The sequence below is a fragment of the Chinchilla lanigera genome, unplaced genomic scaffold (assembly GCF_000276665.1).
Source record: "Chinchilla lanigera isolate Chin_1 unplaced genomic scaffold, ChiLan1.0 scaffold00045, whole genome shotgun sequence".
NCBI lineage: Eukaryota > Metazoa > Chordata > Mammalia > Rodentia > Chinchillidae > Chinchilla > Chinchilla lanigera.
Genome location: NW_004955446.1, coordinates 18,158,498 through 18,179,347, shown reverse-complemented (window position 1 = coordinate 18,179,347; position 20,850 = coordinate 18,158,498). Strand labels below are relative to the sequence as shown.

General features: G+C 37.6%; 1 protein-coding gene across 1 annotated transcript in view; it reads right to left on the bottom strand.

Annotated features, from left to right (window-relative positions):
* The window catches only part of Fgf10 (fibroblast growth factor 10), an 81,724-nt gene extending 65,493 nt beyond the window's left edge, over positions 1-16,231 (bottom strand). The window contains exon 1 of the mRNA XM_005392731.2: positions 14,976-16,231. Coding sequence (XP_005392788.1) covers positions 14,976-15,324 — 349 coding nt within the window. The 5' untranslated portion in view covers positions 15,325-16,231. The remainder of the gene's footprint in view (positions 1-14,975) is intronic.
* Between the last annotated feature and the right edge of the window lie 4,619 nt (positions 16,232-20,850).

Below are 20,850 nucleotides of genomic sequence, written 5' to 3'. Positions count from 1 at the left end.
AATACCACATCTTTTTTATCCATTCCTTGGTTGATGGGCAGTTGGGCTGTTTCCAAGATTTAGCTATTACAAATTATACTGCTATAAACATGAGTGCACATATATTGCTGTGGTATGATGTTTCTAAGTCTTCTGGGAAAATATCTAGACTACAGAGGTACTCTTGGATCAGTTCAAGAGGAACCCTTTAATCCAGCAGGAATGAGTTTATAACCCAGTGGGAAAAAATACCATTGATATAGCCAAGCTCTGCATCAAACAAGCAAAGCTTTTTGTTACTGAAGTAACTACAGTGAAAACAATATAAGCAAATAAGCAAAACATTTTAAATAAAGTTTTATAAACATGTTGCATTCAAATTTGTTATTCATTTAGATCTAACTAAATTTGAGGTTCTACTATGAGCCTGTTACTTTGTCAGATAGTTTTACATACATTATTTTGTTAGTCCTCGTAGATAGAATGAGGAAAGAGCAACATACAGACATCTCAGTCACAGAATCAAGAGGGGGAAGAGTATACTCTCTACCATAAAATATCACTTTTTCATTTTTGCTCTAATGATTCTTAAATGGGTCCATAGAAGCTGAAAATACTTTACTGTATTAATTTCCTGGGTCTGCCCTAATGTATCACTACAAAGTTAGTGGCTTATAATAACAGAAACTCATTATCTCAAAGATATGGAGGTTAAAAGTCCAGTATCAGTTGCACTGGGGCAAAATCAAAGTGCTAGCAGAACTGCCTTCCTCTTTGAGGCACTCCAGTGGAGTATCCATTCTTTGCTCCTTTCAGCTTATAGTGCCACCCTCCTTGGTTCAGACTCATGGTCCAAGCCCTGTGTTCAAAGTCAAGAACGTAGCATCCTAACTTCTGTTCCCATTACCAAATCACTTTCTGTTTCCCACATATATATCTGATTTTCTTCTGTCTCTCTCTTTTAAGAACATCTGTAATAGCATTTAGGGACCACTTGGATAATCAACATAATCTCATGTCTAGGTTTTTAATTTAATCATACTGACAAAACTTGACTACATAAGGTAATATGTGCAGGTTCCATGGATTGGAATCTAATATCTTTGAGTGACTAATCAAGCCTTTACAGTCTACTGGTCTCCCCAAATTTATATGCATTCCATATGCAAAAGACATTCATTCCACCCCTCAACAACCCCAATCCCTACCCATCATTGCATGAATTAAAATAAAAAACACATTTAAATATGATTAGATAAGAAATTTCAAATCTCATTATCCAAGTCATATATGGATGAAACTGATCATACTCCATCCTGGGGAAAATTTATTCTCTTGCACTGAATCTGTAGAACTAGAAAATAAGTTATCAGTACCCAAAATACAATGGTGGGATAGGCATACTATAAATTTTATATATATTCCTATTCAAAAGATAGAAAAACGTAAGAAAAAGGCCACCAGTCCCAGTCAATTTCAAAATTCAGCAGAGTTAATTCCTTAAGCTTCAAGGGCTGGGAATAATCCTCTTTGGTTGAAGAATCCCATCTCAGGACTCAGGTATGTCTTTGTGCACACAACTTTCTCTGCAAGGCTCTGGAGTTCTCTTTTCTTTTTTTTTAAAAGCACAGAAGTTATTTTCCTTTTTTTAAACACATGTGTTTGCAGCTTACTAGTTTTATTAATCTACTTCCAGTCTGTAGAATTTGAGTAATCTGGCAGCCCTCTTTCATTTTGCTCTATTTTTATCCCCTTTTTAGTTCAAGCTGGCAGTGTTTCTACTGACGTAACAGTCTCCAAAACTTTGTGGGCCTCCTGTATATGTTATGGGGTTTCATGCCATGAAAGGAAATCACAAATCCCTCCTGGATGATTTTACTTCCATTGCTAGCTTCTGTTGAGGTGGCCAAGGAAGCCCATTAGTCACTGTCTCCCTTCTTCGGCATTAGCACAAGGATGTCCAGCCACTTGCTTGGTCTCTACAGAGGATGCTCGTCTCACAGCAAATCTTAGAACCTTCTGAAGTCTTGATAGGCTGTGAATTTACCAGATCATCTAGTGTTGTCTCTTTTTTGTTTAACAGCTAGCTCTCTCTAAACTTTATCTTCTTTTTCACTGTAAGTATAAACTTTGTCTTCTAAAGTCTAAACTTTATCTTCTTTTTCACTGTAAGTAGCAAAAAAGAAGCCAGGCTAATCCTTTAATACTTGGCTTGGAAATTTTTTCAGCTAAATATTCAAATTTACCACTTATAAGTTCTCTCCATGCAAGGATTGCCCTTCTTCTATTTATAACAACACATCCCTCATTTTTTTCTGAGTCCTCACTAAAACATTTTTAATATTCATATTTCTACCAACATTCTGTTAATGAAGAAAATATTCTCTAGATGGTGTAAGTTTTCCGTACCGTGTCCCTCATCATTTTCTAAGTTCTCATCAGTATGTCTTTAATTCCTATAGAAATCTGTTTAAAGAAATGTAAGCTGTTTTCCCCATCATGCCATTATCTAATTATGAAGTCACTTTCACAACTTGAGGTATTTGTTACAGCAACATCCTACTTTGTTCATCATTAAAATCTGCTTCTCATGTTTCTGTAATAAATTACCACAAATATGTGTTACAGAAATATATTGTTTCACAACGCTAGCGTGCCAGATGTCCAAATCAATTCCTGAGCTGACATGAAGGTGTCAGCAGGGCCAAGCTCCTCTGTAGGTACTAGAGAGACATTCTGTTCTTTTTTTCATTCCAGCTTCTACAACTGCATTCTTCAGCTATGGTTCCTCTGCTCATCTGCAAAGCTAACAGCATTGTACCTTTAAATCTTTTTCTTTCTGTTACTATCAACAAATCCCATTCTGCTTTCTAAGTATGCTTAATCTTTTTCGTCTCTTTTATTTTATTTTATTTATTTATTTTTTTTATTTTTTGGTTTTTCTGCGGTACTGGGAACCGAACTCACGACTTTGCGCTTGCCAGGCAGGCGCTTTTGCCGCTGAGCTAAATCCCCAGCCCCTCGTCTGTTTTATAATGACAGTTGTCATGGCAGTTAGGGTCACCTGAATAATGCAAGGTAATCTCATATCAAGGTCCTGAACTTAACTACTTTTGTAAGAACTTTTAGATAACATCCCCAGGACATAGGCATTAAGGCCTGGTGTCGTTAGGTAATCATTACTCAGTATAGTCCAGCTATATTTTCTAATACAGGGATGCACCTCGAATGCGGTCCTTACTCCATAAAATAAATATATTGAGCTAAAATATCTTCATAATAAATCAGTTCGATACAGTGCACTCATTTCATAGATTAAGTCTCTGAAGCCAAGATAAAGTAAATGACCTGCTTACGATCTCACAGTAAATGTTTTGACATGGCCAAGTCTACAAGCCATATCCCTTTCCTCCCACTTTTTGCAGCACATTATTCTTTCTCTCCGCAGGAATCACTAAGTATTGTTCATTTCTGAATTATCATCATATTATTCAAGAACCCAAACACAAGTCTGAAACCAGAAATAACTATCTCACAGCCAGCAAGGATTTTAAAGGTGAGTAAAGTCATTATTAATATTTACTGAATGTATCCAACAGTCATCTTAAAAAATTGAGACATATATAAAGAATTCACTTCATGATTATGCAATGTTTTATTCAGAAGTCTGAATGAAGTTAAACAGTTAGTTAAGTAATTATGGCCATGATAACTTAGTTTTCAAGTTTTCAGAACTGTAAAATGTAGAACTGAATGTTATATTAAGTGATCATTTACTTCAAACACTACTTTTCAAGTAGGTAGTATGTTAATAACATTTTCCAGAACAAATGACTAACCCAAAGAAAGTCTAAGTGTCCTGATCAAAGTCATGCAATCAAAAAGAGTATTTGACCTATAGTAATTATGTGTGCTACATATGAATTAAGTGCTTGTATGCAAAGTCTTTACTCTCCATGAGTTTTTAGTTTATAAGAAAATCAGATGTGTAGTCAACTAATCTAATGTAGAATTGTGTTAAGACTGTAGGCATGAGGTTTCTGAGTGGAGCCTAAGTTTTGCAAGGACAACAGCATGGCCAGGGAGGTTTTTGGAGGTGCCATCCAACTGAAATCTGAAAAGAAAAAGAGCTGGGGATGGTGAGGCAGGGACACCATTCTGGGAGATCTTGCAGTATCCACAAAGGTTGAACATGAGGGGAAAAGGTACATTCTAGAGCTAAAATCAACTTCAATCTCCATGAGCATACAGTAAGCTATGTGCCTGAGGGGTAAGTGGGGGAGCACATCACAGGGAGCTTACACATGACATGGAAAGGAGTACAGATATTACTTTGAGGGTACTGGGAAAAAATTAAAATATCTACTAGAGTACTGACTTACGTAGATGTGGGCCTTACACGGACCAGACTAACAAAGACTAGGCTGATTTTGTAATAGTATACTTTGAGACTGAATGGAGCCCTATTAATAAATATGCTAGAACAGGCATAATCTGAGACTATTACTAGCAATCAAGACAGAGAGTACCCTAGCCAGGACTTGGCCATGTTTGAATCCTGACTTATTTTGCTAATTATACCTTGTAAGTGTGTGTAGAGATATAGATTATAGATAGATATAGGTATAGGTAGAAACAGTACTCTGCTCCTAACTTGCTTAAAAATACTTAAGTATACCTTTTTCCTTCTTTTCCTGATCATCTAAATCAAATAAGTCTAAGATAATTTAGAATAGCAATGACAAGAACAGATATACAACTAGAGCAAATGGTAGTAATGCTTCAGTAGTTCCCTTTGAGAATCTGCTAGAATTTTAAAGTAATGATCATCTGATAAATTTGGAATGATAAGGGTAGTGCTATTTAGTAAAGATCAAAATCATATCTTCATGTGCTTATGATAAAATTCATTATTTTTATGAAGCTACAATTTTCGCTATTCAATCTATCTGTATCATGTTGATTATATTACATAGATTGTTTTCAAATACTGTTCTGCTTTCACTCTGCAGTGTCTATACTTCAAAAAGTAAACGAACACAATAATAGCAGAGCAATTCCATTTTAAATGAAAACCATGCTAATGTAATCGTTTGCTAGAATATTTAAGTCTTCAAAGGTAGGACTATTTACCTCTTACAGGCTGACACACTCAAAAATAGTTTGTTGTGTATGCCCACCTTCAAGCAAACCATTATATTTCCTTGGCTGGCCCACGGTTTCTTGAAAACTTCATGTCTGGCTCGGTATCAACATATTCTTGTTTGGGGCTCGGTATCAACATATTCTTACTCACTTGTCTTCCAATCTATGTCTATCTTCTCAGGAGGACCTCCTGGTGTCACCTATCCTCAGTTAGAGGTTGCTGTTTACTTCTGTCCTGCTTCTTGCCATTTAGTATAAATTGCCATACGATTTTCCAGCTTCCTGTCATACTCTGTCTCCAGCTCCAGACTATAAACCCTGTGGTCATAGTCATAGGCCAAAAGACAAGAAATATGTAGAGTTTGAGAGCTGAGCATCTGTGTTAATCCTAGTTCAAAACTCTATCATAACTTGATAATAAGAAGTACTTTGAAATATTTAATAAAATAATTAAGAATTTCTTTTCCCAGCTTGCCTTTATGCTATATCTTTCTTTGATTCTCTGTGGTTACCTGTTTTGCTGTAGTTTCTTTTCTTTTGTTCTTTTATAAATTGTGTCCTTGAAGACACTGTTAACTTCTATTCATTACTCATCATTTCTGTTCTTGCTTTTTCCTCCAGGCATTTTTCAATTTTCAAATACCTGCTACAAATCTCTCAAAGGACCAGACTGCTTCTCTTTCCTCCAAACATCTGAGCATTATGAATACACTAATTCCAAATCAAATTTCAGGTAGTCTAAGTATTTCCTTCTGTTGTAAAAAGAAAACCTGGATATATTCCTCATTTTTGCCTCTTTCTTCCATTCCATTTTTGATAAATTGCACTTTATCAAATGAGAGTTTTATTTCCTTAAAACACTGGGGAAACATCAATTTTACTTGTTTTGATATCATGCACACTTGATGAAAGCTTATTATGTGTGAGGCACCATGCAGCTGTTTATATGCATCGACTTTGATTTCTCCACACTTCCCACAGGCCCTGTCTCAGCGAAGCTTCTCTCTGCTGCCCGGTAGAAGTGCCTTGCTCTCCCTTCTTCCCACATCTCCAAAACCTGCTCTGATGGGAATAGTGCTCAGCTATTTTCTACTTGCTTCCGCCATAGCTCCCACCTCAGTATCTCATGGTACCTTTTAGTTGACTTATTTGTTTATGTTTTTTAAATTTTTATTTTATTTTACCTTTGACAAACCCTGTAGAGTGTAAGCTCTATGAAAGCAAGGAAAGTAATCTTTTTTGTTTTTTCTCAGCACAGTATCTTCCCAATGCCTCACAGTAGCTGACAAAAAGCAGGCACTCCTGCTTCTGTTGAATGAGTTAATGAATAAATGACCTCATTTAATCTTTATCCTGCAGGAAAAAGGTAGGTATTGTTAGCATCTTTGCTTTACTCATGATGACGTCCCCAAAGCTACACACTATTGTCTTACATTTTGCATCCGGGTCTGTGGCTTCAAAGCTCACCTTTCTCCAGGCCCACACATTTAGTCACTTTGAATAAAAACCCACACTTTTAATCACTCTATTACTCAGTCTCTTTAGCAGGACCTGCGTCTTCCTTACTTTGATGCCCTGGTTGCAGTGACTTCTGTGGCATTCTTCTTAGATAACAGGTTCTCATTTCTGTTAATTTAACATCCAGTTAAATGCCAGGGTTTGGTTATGTTCCCGTCACACCTTCCTTGTTGTGTCAGACTCTTTCACAGGGCTACTCATTAGCCTGATCTCTTTCCTGGAAGTTCACAACCCTTGTCTTCATCACTCCAGCAAAGCATCTCCTCCTGCTTGCACCGTGTCTAAATGGGCTGCGCCTGCTCTACTTTCCTGCTGGCTGTAACATTTTCATTTCATGTTTTTTTAACCATTTTTCTTTATTCCCTGAATGTCAATATTTTGATGAGCTTTCAAATGCTTCTGCAATTTTGTTCGTCAAGCTTTCATACTATAATCTGATTGATACCCTTAGCGTTTCTACTCCCAAATTTATAGAATCATATTATTTTACAGAGATATTCTAGAAAATGCCCAATAAACCTAATAATTACTGCTATTAATACCACTTATAAAAAGTCTCACTTTCAATAACAAAGTATGTAAATATGAGTCATGTTTTATTAGTTTCTATATTAACAGACAGACATATGTAAATAGGCAGATTCTGAATGTATAATAAAAGTAATTCTAATTCATTAATGAGTCCTAAAATGTTATTCCTTAAAGGAACATGGAAACATGCTAATGCATTAATTCTGATGCTTGTTGGTGTTTAAAATAGTCTTAATGAAGACATGTACAACACTGTATTTGTTGAACTTGAAGTATATTTGCATACAAATTTTGCATTGCTTCCCCACTGATAACCAGTATTAATACAAACGGAGGTTCTGTTTTGTTTTGTTTTGTTTTGTTTTTAAAAAAAAACTATGCACACTTAGCAGAGGTAAATAGAGAAGCTTGCTAATCTTCCTGACATTCTGAACTTTAGAAATATCAAAGATCTCCAAATCATTCATCTTCTGCTGAAGTAGAAGAAAAATCATTGTTTGATTTCCTAAATTATTTTCACTTTCTCTTATAGGAGTCCAAACATAAGGCAGAAAGGTAAAGGAAATGACTAAGTAGGTAATAAGTGATACTTATGCTGAAATTTTTTAAAAGAAATATCAAATGAAAATGCAGAAAGAGGTACTGTGAGAGGGTTTGACCCAGAAGGAAAATGTGGAATGATTATCTCCAAGCACGAGAATCAGCATTCATTCACGGCACAGTGCTTTCCTGAAGTTTGCCCATTTCACAATAGACAGAAATTATAAGAAATTGGCCTTGATGATGGGATAAGGAAGAATTTGTTAGAAACTCAAATGAGAAAAGGCTTCTGGGAGAGCATATTCAATATAAGGTATTGAGGTTTTTATGCACAAAATATAAAGTATCCCTTTTGGATTGCAGATACCCCAAAATATCTAGATCCCTGACCCTGAACATTACCAGGGTACTAAGTAATGCTAACAAATTACTTTCTTTGGCCTCAGGTATTCGATGGGGTTCGAACTAAAGAAAAGGAAATACAAGCAAACAAAAAAATAGAGAAGAAAGCAATAGAGTGGTAAACAAATTATAAAATTATGGGATAATCACAGTGCTTCCAGAGCTGGCTTGTCACAGACTGCTTCAAAAGAGGACTATTAGTAAGAATTAGTTACGCCTCAAGTTGTAAAGACTTTATGGAAATGCCAAATTAACTTCATCACAGCAAAAAGGCCTCAAAAAAGGTTAAGGATAAAGTAACATGCTTGCTTATCAGTAAAGCATCTTAACAAGTTCCCTGAAAGAAAGCAACAACTATAGAAAAAAATACAAAACATAGCTTTTTAAAAAGTTCTTGATTTCACAGTTTTCCTATACTATCACAAATTCAGTACAGGTATACTGCAATTATTAGGTTTGCTTAGCTGACAAGTATTTGAAGTTTGAAGTACAACAACTTTATCAATATTTTATCTTCAGTGAGGTTTAGTTAGATAATTCAGTAACGATTCAGTGACATCGTTCATTGTAAGAAGCATGCCAAACTTTTGAAAATTCTTCATCAGTGATAACACATATACTGACAGATTAGGTATAGGTAAAGGTAGACAGGTTTGGACTGAAGAATTATTAGGTGAACTATAAAATGAGGCAATGGTTTACTGCTAGCACTATGAATCTATCAAATGGTAATTGGATGCACGTGTTGGCAGCAGTAAAAAGTCACTGTCCAGTTGTCCACCTTACATGGGAACCTACTCTGAGTGTCTTCTTTGATTTATTGTTCCAATTAGAACACAGTGTTCAAAGAAAGAACACAATTGATCTGATTTAAAAGCAAAGGGTGCCTTTGGGTTATTATTTTGTGAGTGACCTGGCTCCCTTTTAGATATTTTGAAACTTTCTATTTGTGAAAAACCTGAACAAATTAATACAGAGTTTAAAATTGATTCTACTGATCATCAAAATGTTATATTCATTCATTTTTAAAATGTTACTGGTGGCATTTGAAGATGCAGGTGTATTTCTTTTCATTAACTTTATTTCTAGGTTTTTCTTTGTTATGTTACTGACACAAGTAGGAATAATATGTACTGAGAAAAAAAGAGTGCCAGCTGTCAAAAGTAAATATTTAAAATGTTTAAAACCATGTAACACTGTTGGTCAAGTGGCAAATGTGAAAGATCTTAAATTTTTGCAGCATACCATGAAAGATTAAGATACTTTGGCATAAATGACTAGAGAAAAATAAAGTTCATTAAATCTCTACAGGGTGATAAAGCTGTGTTAAAATTATATAAACATAGATGTTAACACTATCTTCCTGAAAAATTAAAAGACCTCTTTAATTTCTAGTAGCAAAATACTAATATATTTTATATTAAGCAAACATCAGCTATTCACATTGACAAATGTTCGAGCAGTAATACAAAACTGTCATCTGAGTTACTTTTCATTGCAAAGTTCACAGAAATAATGTTAAATAGATTAAAATCACTTTGAACTAATATACATGTATTACTTTTTCTTCTGAAGTATAATAAAAATATCATTTGCACTACAATTTTGGATAAGCATACAGGCATTTAAAGCTTAGGAAACATGTAGATATTCATAGCCAGCTCATAAATGTGAGGAACATTAGTTCTAGTTCAAATGAGCTGTCAACTTTTTTCCAACATTTTGGCTTGTGGAAAGTTAGACACTTGGATAATAAATGGAGTTTGCCTCTGAACATTAAGGTAATTGTAAAGGAATTTAAAGTGCTCATTCATGTCTATTGTAAGTTCTTTAAATTCTAAGGGAATTTATTGGGTTAAGGCTTTTTGCTCTAAACTAAATAGAAGAAAATATGAATGCAATGGAGTTTCTTTGATTTTATAGGACACCCCTCCTTCCTTATCATACCTGCTCCTCCTCCTCCTCATTATCATCCTCCTCATTCTACTTGCTCTTCTTCAATTTTGCTTAAATATCATCATTTTGAAAACAGCTGCTTTTTAAAAGTGATCCATTCCTTTGGGAAATAGATTACCGAAACACTCAGATTTAGAGATTGGAGTGTGTGAACTTCCTGTGCCAATACTGGCATGTGATTCATGCCAATTGTTTGCTTGGGTTTCATCTAGTAGGTAGTTATAAATCAGATTTATGAAGAGGAAACTCAAATTGTGCACTGGAATGGATTTATGATAAAACCATCAAAGTGGAGGGTCCATCTGCCAGGAATGCAGTAAAGGTAATAGGACAGTGTCATGTAAACATTAACTACAGTGCCTTCCACCTTCATAAATCCTCTGTGCTCATGATTAAATGCTGCCGGTTATAAATTATGCAACAAAATTCTAGAAACAGCCACAATTTAAATAAGACATGAGTAGGAACCATAAATTGTCTACAAGTTTTTTCTTAGGAAATTTGTTTGCTTATTAGGGGATGACACCAGAATCTTTATTTTTCTCAACAATTATTTGCCTCAATTTACTTAACATCCTACAGTGAATTCTACTCAGGATTAAAGAATAATAATGCAAACCTTTAATCCTAGACAATGTCATATTTATGTGGTGAAGTTCCCTTTTGATTTGGAGGCTCATTTTAAAGTAGTCTTAATATAGATAGCTTTAAGCCGCTAAAATGTTGCCTTTTTAAGAGTTATGTGGTAGAAGCTTTTGCAAAACCCACTTCCCCATAGGTATTTACAATCAAATTATTTTATTACACATGGGAATAATTAAACATTTGGCTGTCAGCTGTAAACAATTACTAAACACAATGCCATTCATGGGTTTTTCTTAAATAGTTATGTATCCCTAATGACCTCTGTTAACAAACATGAGATTGATGTATATGCACTTTGTGTGTGCCCATAAGCAATTATATTTCCAAACATAATATCAAGAGACAGACTTCACCTACACAGTACACTGCCATTGTCTATTAACATGTGGTCACCTGCAATGATTTTCTCTAGCATATTTTGTTTCTGTTCCACTGTCATTTGACTTCAGTTCCAGATTAATTCTAACATCTATTGATGTGTACAGAAAGAAGGAAGTAAAATTTTAGAGAATTTAAAAAATATCTCTGGTGTGTAATTCTAACATATCAATATCAAAGTACCAGAGAGTAGTAAAACACAGTATAAGGAAAGATAACCAAATAGGCTTAGGCTTATATCTTAGTTCAGTCAATTTTTAGTTAAGTGACCTTGGGCAATTTACTTTCTCAAGATTTGGTTTCATATTTAAAAAGCTTGGGTTGTTATATCTATATCTTAGGGATAATAGGATTTAAAAAAATATATGCCCGGTACATATCGATTTCTCCACTGTTTTCCATGCTTCTCTCTCAGAAAGCTCCATAAGATCTGGGACTCTGTTTTGGGTATATCCACTCTAGCTGTCAAGTTTGGAAATATATTTTCTTTTCAATAGATTCTTCTTTTCTTCAAGTGACAACTATGGTAGATGCTCACAGCTGTTTTGCTCACAAGCAGAAATAAGTCAAACAGTTCCAGTTGCAAGGGTACCTAACAGCTGTATCCAGCCTTTCCAGGAGGCCAGAAATGGAGCTGAGTGGTAATGTTTCAAGGGCAAAGCTCTAGATGTAATGAATGATAAAACAAACCCTAAATGAGCCTGCACATATCTAGTGACAGACTCACTAGGCTATTCTAAATTATTCAAGCTTTCTCAGACTTCTAGCTGGAGAAACATAATTCATTTCTACTCTCTTTATTCTACTCTCATATAATGGCAAAGAGCAAAACAAAACAAAAAACCCTTCTCTAAAAGAGAAGTAATAATTATCAAAATTGAGAAGAGTTATCTTAGCACATGTCGTATTTTCAGAACTATCCAATTTCTGGGAACAAATTTTTAAAAGTTAAAAATGATTTTATAACACTAATGGCTGATTTCCTTACTGCCCTTTGGCTTGCTAGCATTTTGCTTGCAAAATGCTAATAAAAGACTTGTTTAATTACCAAGCAAATAACAAATACATAACCTCTTAGATAAGCTGTTACTGTTTTGCAGCAGCAATACTACCAGGGTCAAAAGTAACAGAGAAAATTAATCTTCAAATAAGCAAACCTCAAAAGAACAGCTTTGTATATTAAGAATAATTAATGACTTGTTTAGAAAAATGTTACTGAAATGTGGCTTTTGCATAAGAACTGACACTCTTCGGAGGTTAGATACCCTAATATTTAACAGATTATCAGTTGGTGGACTGACTGCCTGGCTACCTGGTAGACATGACAAAAGTTTGTTCAGATGTGATTATACAACATTTAGACAGTATCTTAGTGATACCATGTAGTTCAGCTGAATTAGTCTAGCTGGACATTGTAGTAGCACTCTTATTATCGTGCTACACGTGAAATTAGGGCTTTCAACCTGTATTCTTCACTTGCTAGTTTTTAACACAGATGTTCTTGGAAAGCCTAAATTTACAATTTGACAGCATTTAACACTGGAAGCTCCTCCCCCTTCCCTTTTAAACATTACCACTGCATTCCTTAACTAAGTGCATTGAGACTGCAAGTTCATTGCGCAGCAGAGATATCAGTATGTTTTGCAAGTTAGCATGCAAATTTGGCACATTGTTTATACAATAAAAAACTGCAAGCCTTTCTATTTTCAGATAGTTCATATAGTTAAAGAAAGAAGTTCAGTGTGTTCCCAGACAATCAATCATTCTACTAAATGACACAGTGATCATTGTTTTACAAAATAGTAGTTTAAATTGCATAAACTAAAACAGTGGAGGTTGATCCTTGCATCGCATTATAGAGACGTTTAAAATATACCAATGGCAAAATCAAACTGTTATCAAAATTTTTTAAAAAGATGAAAGTTTCCTCAAGTTGACTCTCTGAAACTTTATTGTATCTCTTGGATTTTTCCCATTAACTAAAAATACAAAGAAATTCAATGCATAGGAAGTTTTTTTAAAGCTCCAGTTTACTCTCTCCAGTCCAGTATTTGAGCAGTTTCTTCCCCATCCTGTTAACTGGATATTGCCACACTATTTTGTTTCAAAACTAAATAAAAATTTATTCATCAATTATAAAGGCTGTACAAAGTATCTAGTCAATATAGATAACAAATGATTTTCAAATAAAAGTAATTATCAGTAATGACATCATTTCAGTCACACTCTATGAATCTGAATGAGTATATATACATGTACATGTAATTGTATATTTACTATCTCTAGCACCAAGTATAAAATGGAAGACTTTACTTCTATAGTTTTACTACTTGTAAACACATTGCTAAATTTCCTAAATAGGAGCAGTAATTGAGGAGGAATAGACCTTAACATTGAACATACATGAATTCTTGAAGAAAATTAAATATTAATTCTTGCACATCTTTATTTAAAAATAAATTGCTAAATTCTGGTCAACTGCTATTTTCATTAGTACCTGATACTTTGTGGGCCCAAGAAGCTTGAAATGTATGAACCATTCATTTAAATTAGTTTTCAAATATACCCTTGGAATTTCCAAACAACTGACAATAAAAGGTCCCCGTGAAAGATGACTTGAAATTACCATTGAGATAGAGCTAAATGGTCATTAAATATATTTAAATGTTATTGTCTACTGTCTTCAGTATACCCTTACCTAGCCTTGAAATCCTTTCAAGTAACAATCAATAGAAGATGAATAAATCTCACCACTTGAAAGTAACTAGGAAAGGAAGCCAACAGCATAATCTGGCTTGACTGGATTAATTCCAAGAAGAGACATAGTATCCGCCCCTTCTGTCCTGTTCTCCCTCCCCCTGTATAGCCCACACCCTTGCAAGGAAAGAGAATGGAAAAAATAAAGAAAGAAACCCAAGGATCCCAGGAAGAACTTGCAGGAAAGAGAAAAACCTCACCCTATGGGATAAACTATAGCCATGGAAACAGACTTATGACTTTTACTTTGAAAATAAAAGAATGACAATGAAATTTGTGTGAGGTCTGTGGGAATCGAGTCCCAGATGTTTACAATGCTGTAGTAGTATGGCTCTGCAATATGAGAGGCTTCATAAGAAATAGTACAACAGCACACCACAAAGCTCCGCATATGCTATTGACAATGCAGACTTGAGCATCATGTTACCCTGAGAGGAGGCAGGCAGAAGACGAATAGCAGCGGTGGTGCCTGAAAAGCTAACTTCATGGACTGCAATCACTCAAACCAACCTCATCGGGGATCCAATGGGAAAAAAACAATCAAAACCAGAAAAATGCTTGTCTGTGCTATCTAGAGGTGCCAGGGCAAAGGGATGGGCGTAGGAAGGGAGTGGAAATGAGTTTTCTTTCTTAAATAAAATTCCCATAAAGGCCCTATAATTGACGGCGGGTAATTATTTTCAGCTTGAGAAGCTTGTCCCAAAAGCCCTGATTGCCAGTGAAAGGAAACAAAATGTGTTTACTGGAGCCATTAGCAGACGGGAGGGAGAGAGGACCTTCAGATGGGGTGGGGAAGGCGCTGGAGACAGAGGAGGGCATCTCTGAGCCCCAACAACTCTCTCTGGGCGCCCTGCGTGGTCCGGCGAGTGACAAGCGCCCGGAGAGAGGGGTGGATAGGGTGGCAAAGGGTGGGAGGTGTGGAGGAAGCGCGCCTAGGGGAGGGGATGCAGCAGCACAACGTATACGCGGGAGGGGGGGTGATTTAGTGTGAAAGTATTCCACTTAATCATTTTACAGGGTTTGGGGACGTAAATATTTAGCTGGCCACATCTGGAACAGATTTTCCCCCCGTGTGGGGTGGGGGTGGATAATTGGAAAGAGGGGAGCGCGCGTTTGTTACTTACTGTACGGGCAGTTCTCCTTCTTCGTACCGCTAACCTTGCCGTTCTTCTCAATCTTGAGAAAGTACTTGGTGAAAGAGAATAGCTTTCTCCAGCGCACATCTCCTTGGAGGTGATTGTAGCTCCGCACGTGCCTCCCCGCACTGGAAGGAGAGGAGAAGGAGGAGGAAGAGGAAGAGGAGGAGGAAGAGGAGGAGGAAGAGTTGGTGGCCTCTGGTGACACCATGTCCTGACCAAGAGCTTGGCAGGTGACAGGGACGGAAGACACCAAAAACAGCAACAAGAAGCAGCAACAGCAGCCGGGCAGGTGGGGAAAGGCTGAGGCACAATGTGTCAGTATCCATTTCCACATTGTACTGAAACTCTCGGCACTGGAAATTGTCTCATCAGAAGGAACATACTGGAAGGGTAAGACCTGGTGCACCGCAAGGAGACAGCTGGAGGTGGTGGTTGCTGGTTAGCTCCCTCTGGGCGCGGATCTGGCCAGAAGTGAATGCGCCAACATCCATAACTCCTCGGAAGGGCCGGTGCCTCTCCGTGCTGCGCTGGGATCCACTGCCTGCGCCTCTGGAGTCTCCCGGTGAATGGTGGATGTGGGTGGCCGCAGCAGCAGGAGCTGGGGCGGCGGTGGTGTTGATCACCAGCACTCTTGGCTCCCCTGGGAGTTACTTTGTTCTCTTCTTCACTCCTTTCTTCACCATGTTAGATGCAAAAAAAAAAAAAAAAAAAAAGGTCTGAAAAACAGATGACAGCACGGTGAACAAAACCCAAAAGGAGTGGGCTGGGGTTGGGGGTCGGAGGAGATGTCTGTACCCCCCTGCGGTTGGCACCTTCTGGTCCCTCTCTGCCGAGCCCCAGCCTGCTGGCCACTTCTAAAAGTGTGTCCCTTTGGAGTTGTCAGAACTGGAGGCAGCTGCCCGGTCGCTGCTGTTTTCTTTCCCCTCTTCCTTTCTCTTTTTGGTGGTGCCTGTTGATTTGAAGCCTCCAGAAAGTCACTTTTCTTTTGGGGTGGGGTGGGGTGGGGGACGGCGGCTGGTGTTTTGTTTGGCCTTCTCCCCCACTGCCGTTCCTTTGGGAAGCGCGCTGGTAAACAGGTTGAAGCCTGGAGTCTAAATGTCAGTGATTGTAAGCCAGAGGTGGGCTCTGCCTCTGCCGGTCAAACCTCGTTTGCAGGGGTGGAGAGGCGGGGGGAGGGGGTCAAACGGCGGTGGGACATCTGAAACCCGCGGCTGCTGGGAACGCCGGGGAGAGGGAGGGGGAAGGGGCCGGGAGGGGGAGCGCGGAGCGGGAGCGCGGCCCGGCGAGCGGGGGGCTGCGGTCGGTCCTCGCGCGTGCGCCTGGCCGGGCTGACGGCTGCGAGCGCGTCCGGGGCTCGCGCTCCCGTGCTCTCCGAATTTTGTTGCTTCCAGCCTGAACCAGTCCCCTCGGGCTAGCCCCTTTCTCACTTGTTTTTCAGCGTAGGCGTGCCCCCAGCCCCAGCAGTGAAGCGCTGGAGCCACCTGGAGCCTGGCGCTGGGCTGACTGCCTCCCTCCCTCCCCCAAGGGGGAAGGACTGGGGCGCGGGCAGAAGATGCTGAGGGTGACCCTCCCCAGCCCCGAAAGAGCAGATTATAAACCAGTCGGAGCGCACGCGGAAGAGGGAGACATAATTAGCTTCCTTTCCTCTTCTGCCAGCGTCCAAGGAGGTCTCCGCTTTAATGAATCACTGATTTCTCGCTTCCGTTGCTGAAGTAAAAAGTTCACACTTTGGCCCTCTCTGCCTTTTAAACTCAGGGAGATTTATCGTCATCGTTAAAAGTCTCCTCTCTCTCGGCGCAAATGAAATCAGGAACCCCAAAGAGCGCTTTCTAATTGCTAACATGAGTCCTTTACTGAATCACGCGTGCACTTCAAAGCGAATATACTTCACTGAGATCGCAAAGATTTTACCAAGCAATTTGGCCCAATACCCTGCTGTCTGTTTTCTTCTATATGCAATTTCCTTTGCACTTTGCCATAAAGGGGCGTGTTTTCCTACCTTTAAATTCAGTGCTTACTGACTCTATTTTACAATGTAATTGCGTGACCAGTTGTCCTCGGGTGGTCACACTCTTCCACACGCCATCCGTTCGCTGCTCACAGAAACCAGTTCACAATCCAGGTACAGAAGAGGAAGTTCAAATCTTGGAAGCCTTTCCCGAGTAAAAGGCAGACGGAGGAAAGTACTGTGAGAATCCAGTCCAATCCCAGTATGAGAGTTCCTAGAGGACCACTTTAGAAAACTCTAAACTGAGGGAATGTTTGACTGGAAAGAATGCTTGAACACGTATTGTTATGTAAGGCAGTTGGACATTTGTGTGGGGTTTTTGTCGCATATGAAATTGTCGATATTTTACTGCTTTCTACCTACAAAAGCGGCAATTTCATATGGTTTAGTCTAATGGGCTGCCGGCCCAAGGCGGAAATATTTCAAGGTGATTTGAGAGTTTAACAACTGCAACTGTAATTCGGAAGGAACTAATCAAAAGAGCTTTCACACAGAAGCCAGAATCCTGTAATGTGCGTTTGTCCTCAGTCTTCATGGTAAACTGGAAAAAATACAAAGAAATTAAAAATGGAGCGTTAGAGATGGGCATTAGGAGCGATTGCCCAACTATATTGCTTGGTGACTTGAAAAATGGCTTTACATGCACGCTCTTATAGTTTCCTGTGCATTCAGAGCCTTTGAAATAGAACCACTTAATGCCAGAATCAAGATTTTAATTGCATTATTTATAACCCGTTGCAATGCTTATTCAGAGGATTTCAATAATGTGGTGAACATCACAGTAGATTTTTAAGCTTAATAGAATTAGCTCTGATTTCTGTAGCTATTAATTGGAAAGTTAAGTAAATAAAGAACAAACGTCAAACTATTCTTGCTCTTTAATTATGGCATGGATATTGAAAACTGAAACCGCAGTGCTAATTTCAATTTCCTAGTTCACAGTTTTATACCTGAGAGGACAAATGCCTGAAAGAGTGCTGTTTCTAAAGGATTTGAGTTTCAGCCCAAGAGTTTAGGAGAATCTAAATGTTTGAATTGACAACTAATTAAAACTACATGTTTTTTAAAAATTATGTTAGATGAAACCATACAATAAACATTCTGCTGTGAAAAATTACAAAACACAGGAAGTTATTATTTTGGGGTTTCTCTACACTGGGAACTGACACTATTGATGCCAGCTTGGGATTTAATTTTTTTAACTCACACCAGACACCCCTCCAAACCAAAACTGGTGAGCCTCCCCTCACACACATTTACCAGCTTTGTGCTCCAGCAAAAGCTATCCAGATCTTTTAGCTAGAAGTTTTATTTCCTTTTTGTCTAAAATGGGGGAAAAGACACCTTCAAAACTTCCACCTTAAAACCTGGCTACAGCAGGTGCAGTGTTTGAAAGTTCTAGAATCCTCGCTCAGCTCTTCTGCATGGCCTGATGACAGGAAGGGCATTTACAAAACAGCCCAAAGGAAAAGCTGACATAGCTTTTTAGATTATATCTCATTCTTTTTTTTTTTTTTTCTTTTCTGTACAGCCTTTCTTTTATAGCACAGTCGAGTCCCTAAATACCCCACTACTTTGTATTGTTAGGTCACCTCTTAGGTTAGCTCGAGAAAGCCTGAGAAAAGTTCCACAGGAAAGATGCACTATTTAACGGAATTCAATCTCTCCCAATAGATTTGAATCACTAACATAAATGTATGAATGTAGATTATATCTCTGTAATGAGGCCTGAATCATTCTCAGTTACTTCAAAGGACTGAAATTCTACCTTCCTTTTTTAGCAGCAATAATCAGGTCTTAATGGGTTCCTTTATTAATTGTTTCTCTGCTACGATTGAAAAGGACAGTACAAGCTTCAGATTAGAGCGGTACCTACTAATTCTAAAAGGCTGCTTTTCTCTTTTATCCAATTTCTGGAAGGCATGCTTTCTTTCTATGCCTTAAACATATTCAATGATATTATTTATTATTTCTTTCAATGTTTATTGGGAGAAATAGATGTGGTCTTTTTTTTTTTTTTAATGTGATGTTTTAAGAAGTTATGGAGGCCTTCTAAAACAAGACCATGACAACAGCCATTGAATAATCCTCATTTGTGGCTTTTAAACATGAAAGAAGCAATCTGTGTAGGTTCCACCAGATCCTTCAGTAGCTATTCTGTTTGAGTGGTTTACATTTGAAGCATGTATTTCCTGGATTCTTTATGCTGCTCAGTATTATCTGTGGTTCAGTTACAAGATGCATGTTCTATTATGTGTGATGTTATTGGCAGTGTCAGTAAGCTGCTTCAAATAATGCTAAGTCAGGTCAAAAGTCAGTCAGGCTATTCAACAATTTAGACATGTGCAGGCCTTATTTGTGAAGACTGTGCTGCAGCCCTTAAAAGTTATATATGCCCGGTCCATTTGTTTTTCTTTTGGATATAGGAGATGACAGTGCTAAGGGGTGCATAGTGCTTGTTTTCTTAAGCTGCAGCTAGAAATGATGGTCACAATCTATGACACTTGGAGAAGATACAGTAGTGACATTTCGTATTCTTATTTTTAAAGTAAGGGTTTCAAGTGAAAGGAAAATCTCAGACACCACAGACAGCAGTGCAGTATTTCAGAACCAGTAGCAATCTTAGCAATATAGGCTGAATATTATACTTAAACTACTTGGGACCAGAAGTGTTTTGTATTTCACATTTTCTGAAGGTGGGAATGTTTGCATATACATTATATATAATATATGTATGAGTTTATTTATGATCACATATATCTTATACTCATACCCTCAAGTTAATTTTATTCAATATTTTAGTGCACATACCTTTTGACTGCAACCTATTCATAAAGTTAGGTGTAGAATTTTGCATGTATGGCATTATGGTGGTACTGAAAAACTTGATTTTTGATCATTTTGGATTGTGGACTTTTGGTTTATAGATGTTTAACCTATAATTGAATCCAACTCATGCATATTATAGATGAATAAATGAATACTATGCCACTAAGTGGTAGACTAGGGCTTGGAACTCCTGGAATACACCTTAGGGTGTGACTCTAATATTTTGTAATACTTTCCCTCTCCCCCTGGGCCCTTACTTTGCTCATCTCCTTATTATTGATCACTCATCAGTCTACTATGTCTGAGATGCCAGACCGGAAGTGATAAGAAGGGTTGGAAAGCTTTAGTTATGGAAAAATAACATATCTTTGCTGTAATAGATCAGCCAGAAAAAAAATAATGAAATAATTTAGTGTTAAATTATTAAGTACCAATTGATTAGGCAAAATGGAATGCATATTGATATACATTTATCAAAAAGAGTTATTTTATGTGAAATAAACATGTTTGAAGAAGTAATGCATACCACATATTTTCACAAGGATTTTTTAAAATTTCATATAAATTTGAAATTCTCCTCCAGCAAATTGATGGCATCTTCTGGAAAAGTAGATCTATAATTTCATTAACCTTTCTGTAACTATGTTAAATTTCATAAAGCAGTGTAATATTTCAAAGCATAAGTGTTTGCTTAAATTTTTTTTTAAAGTTCGTACAGTAAATTTCCTGTTTTCTTGCCTTCAAACAGACTTAGTGATCTATCACTGAGAGTGAAATATGACCAAGATGACAAAAAGGATCTTAGGGGAAAATTGCTATATAAGAATCTTTAAAATACATTCATAATAAACCTGCAGAATTTCTGAAACCTGAACTTTGCATCTTGGTACCAAACACAGCAAGCGCAGTTCCACAAAGCTGCTGTCTGTTTGTCCCCTCCCAGCTGATGGTAAATGGAACCTTCCTCTGACAAAGTTGTGAAGCTCTGAAGAGTTTGGTTTGTGCTCCATGTTCCCAAGCTGT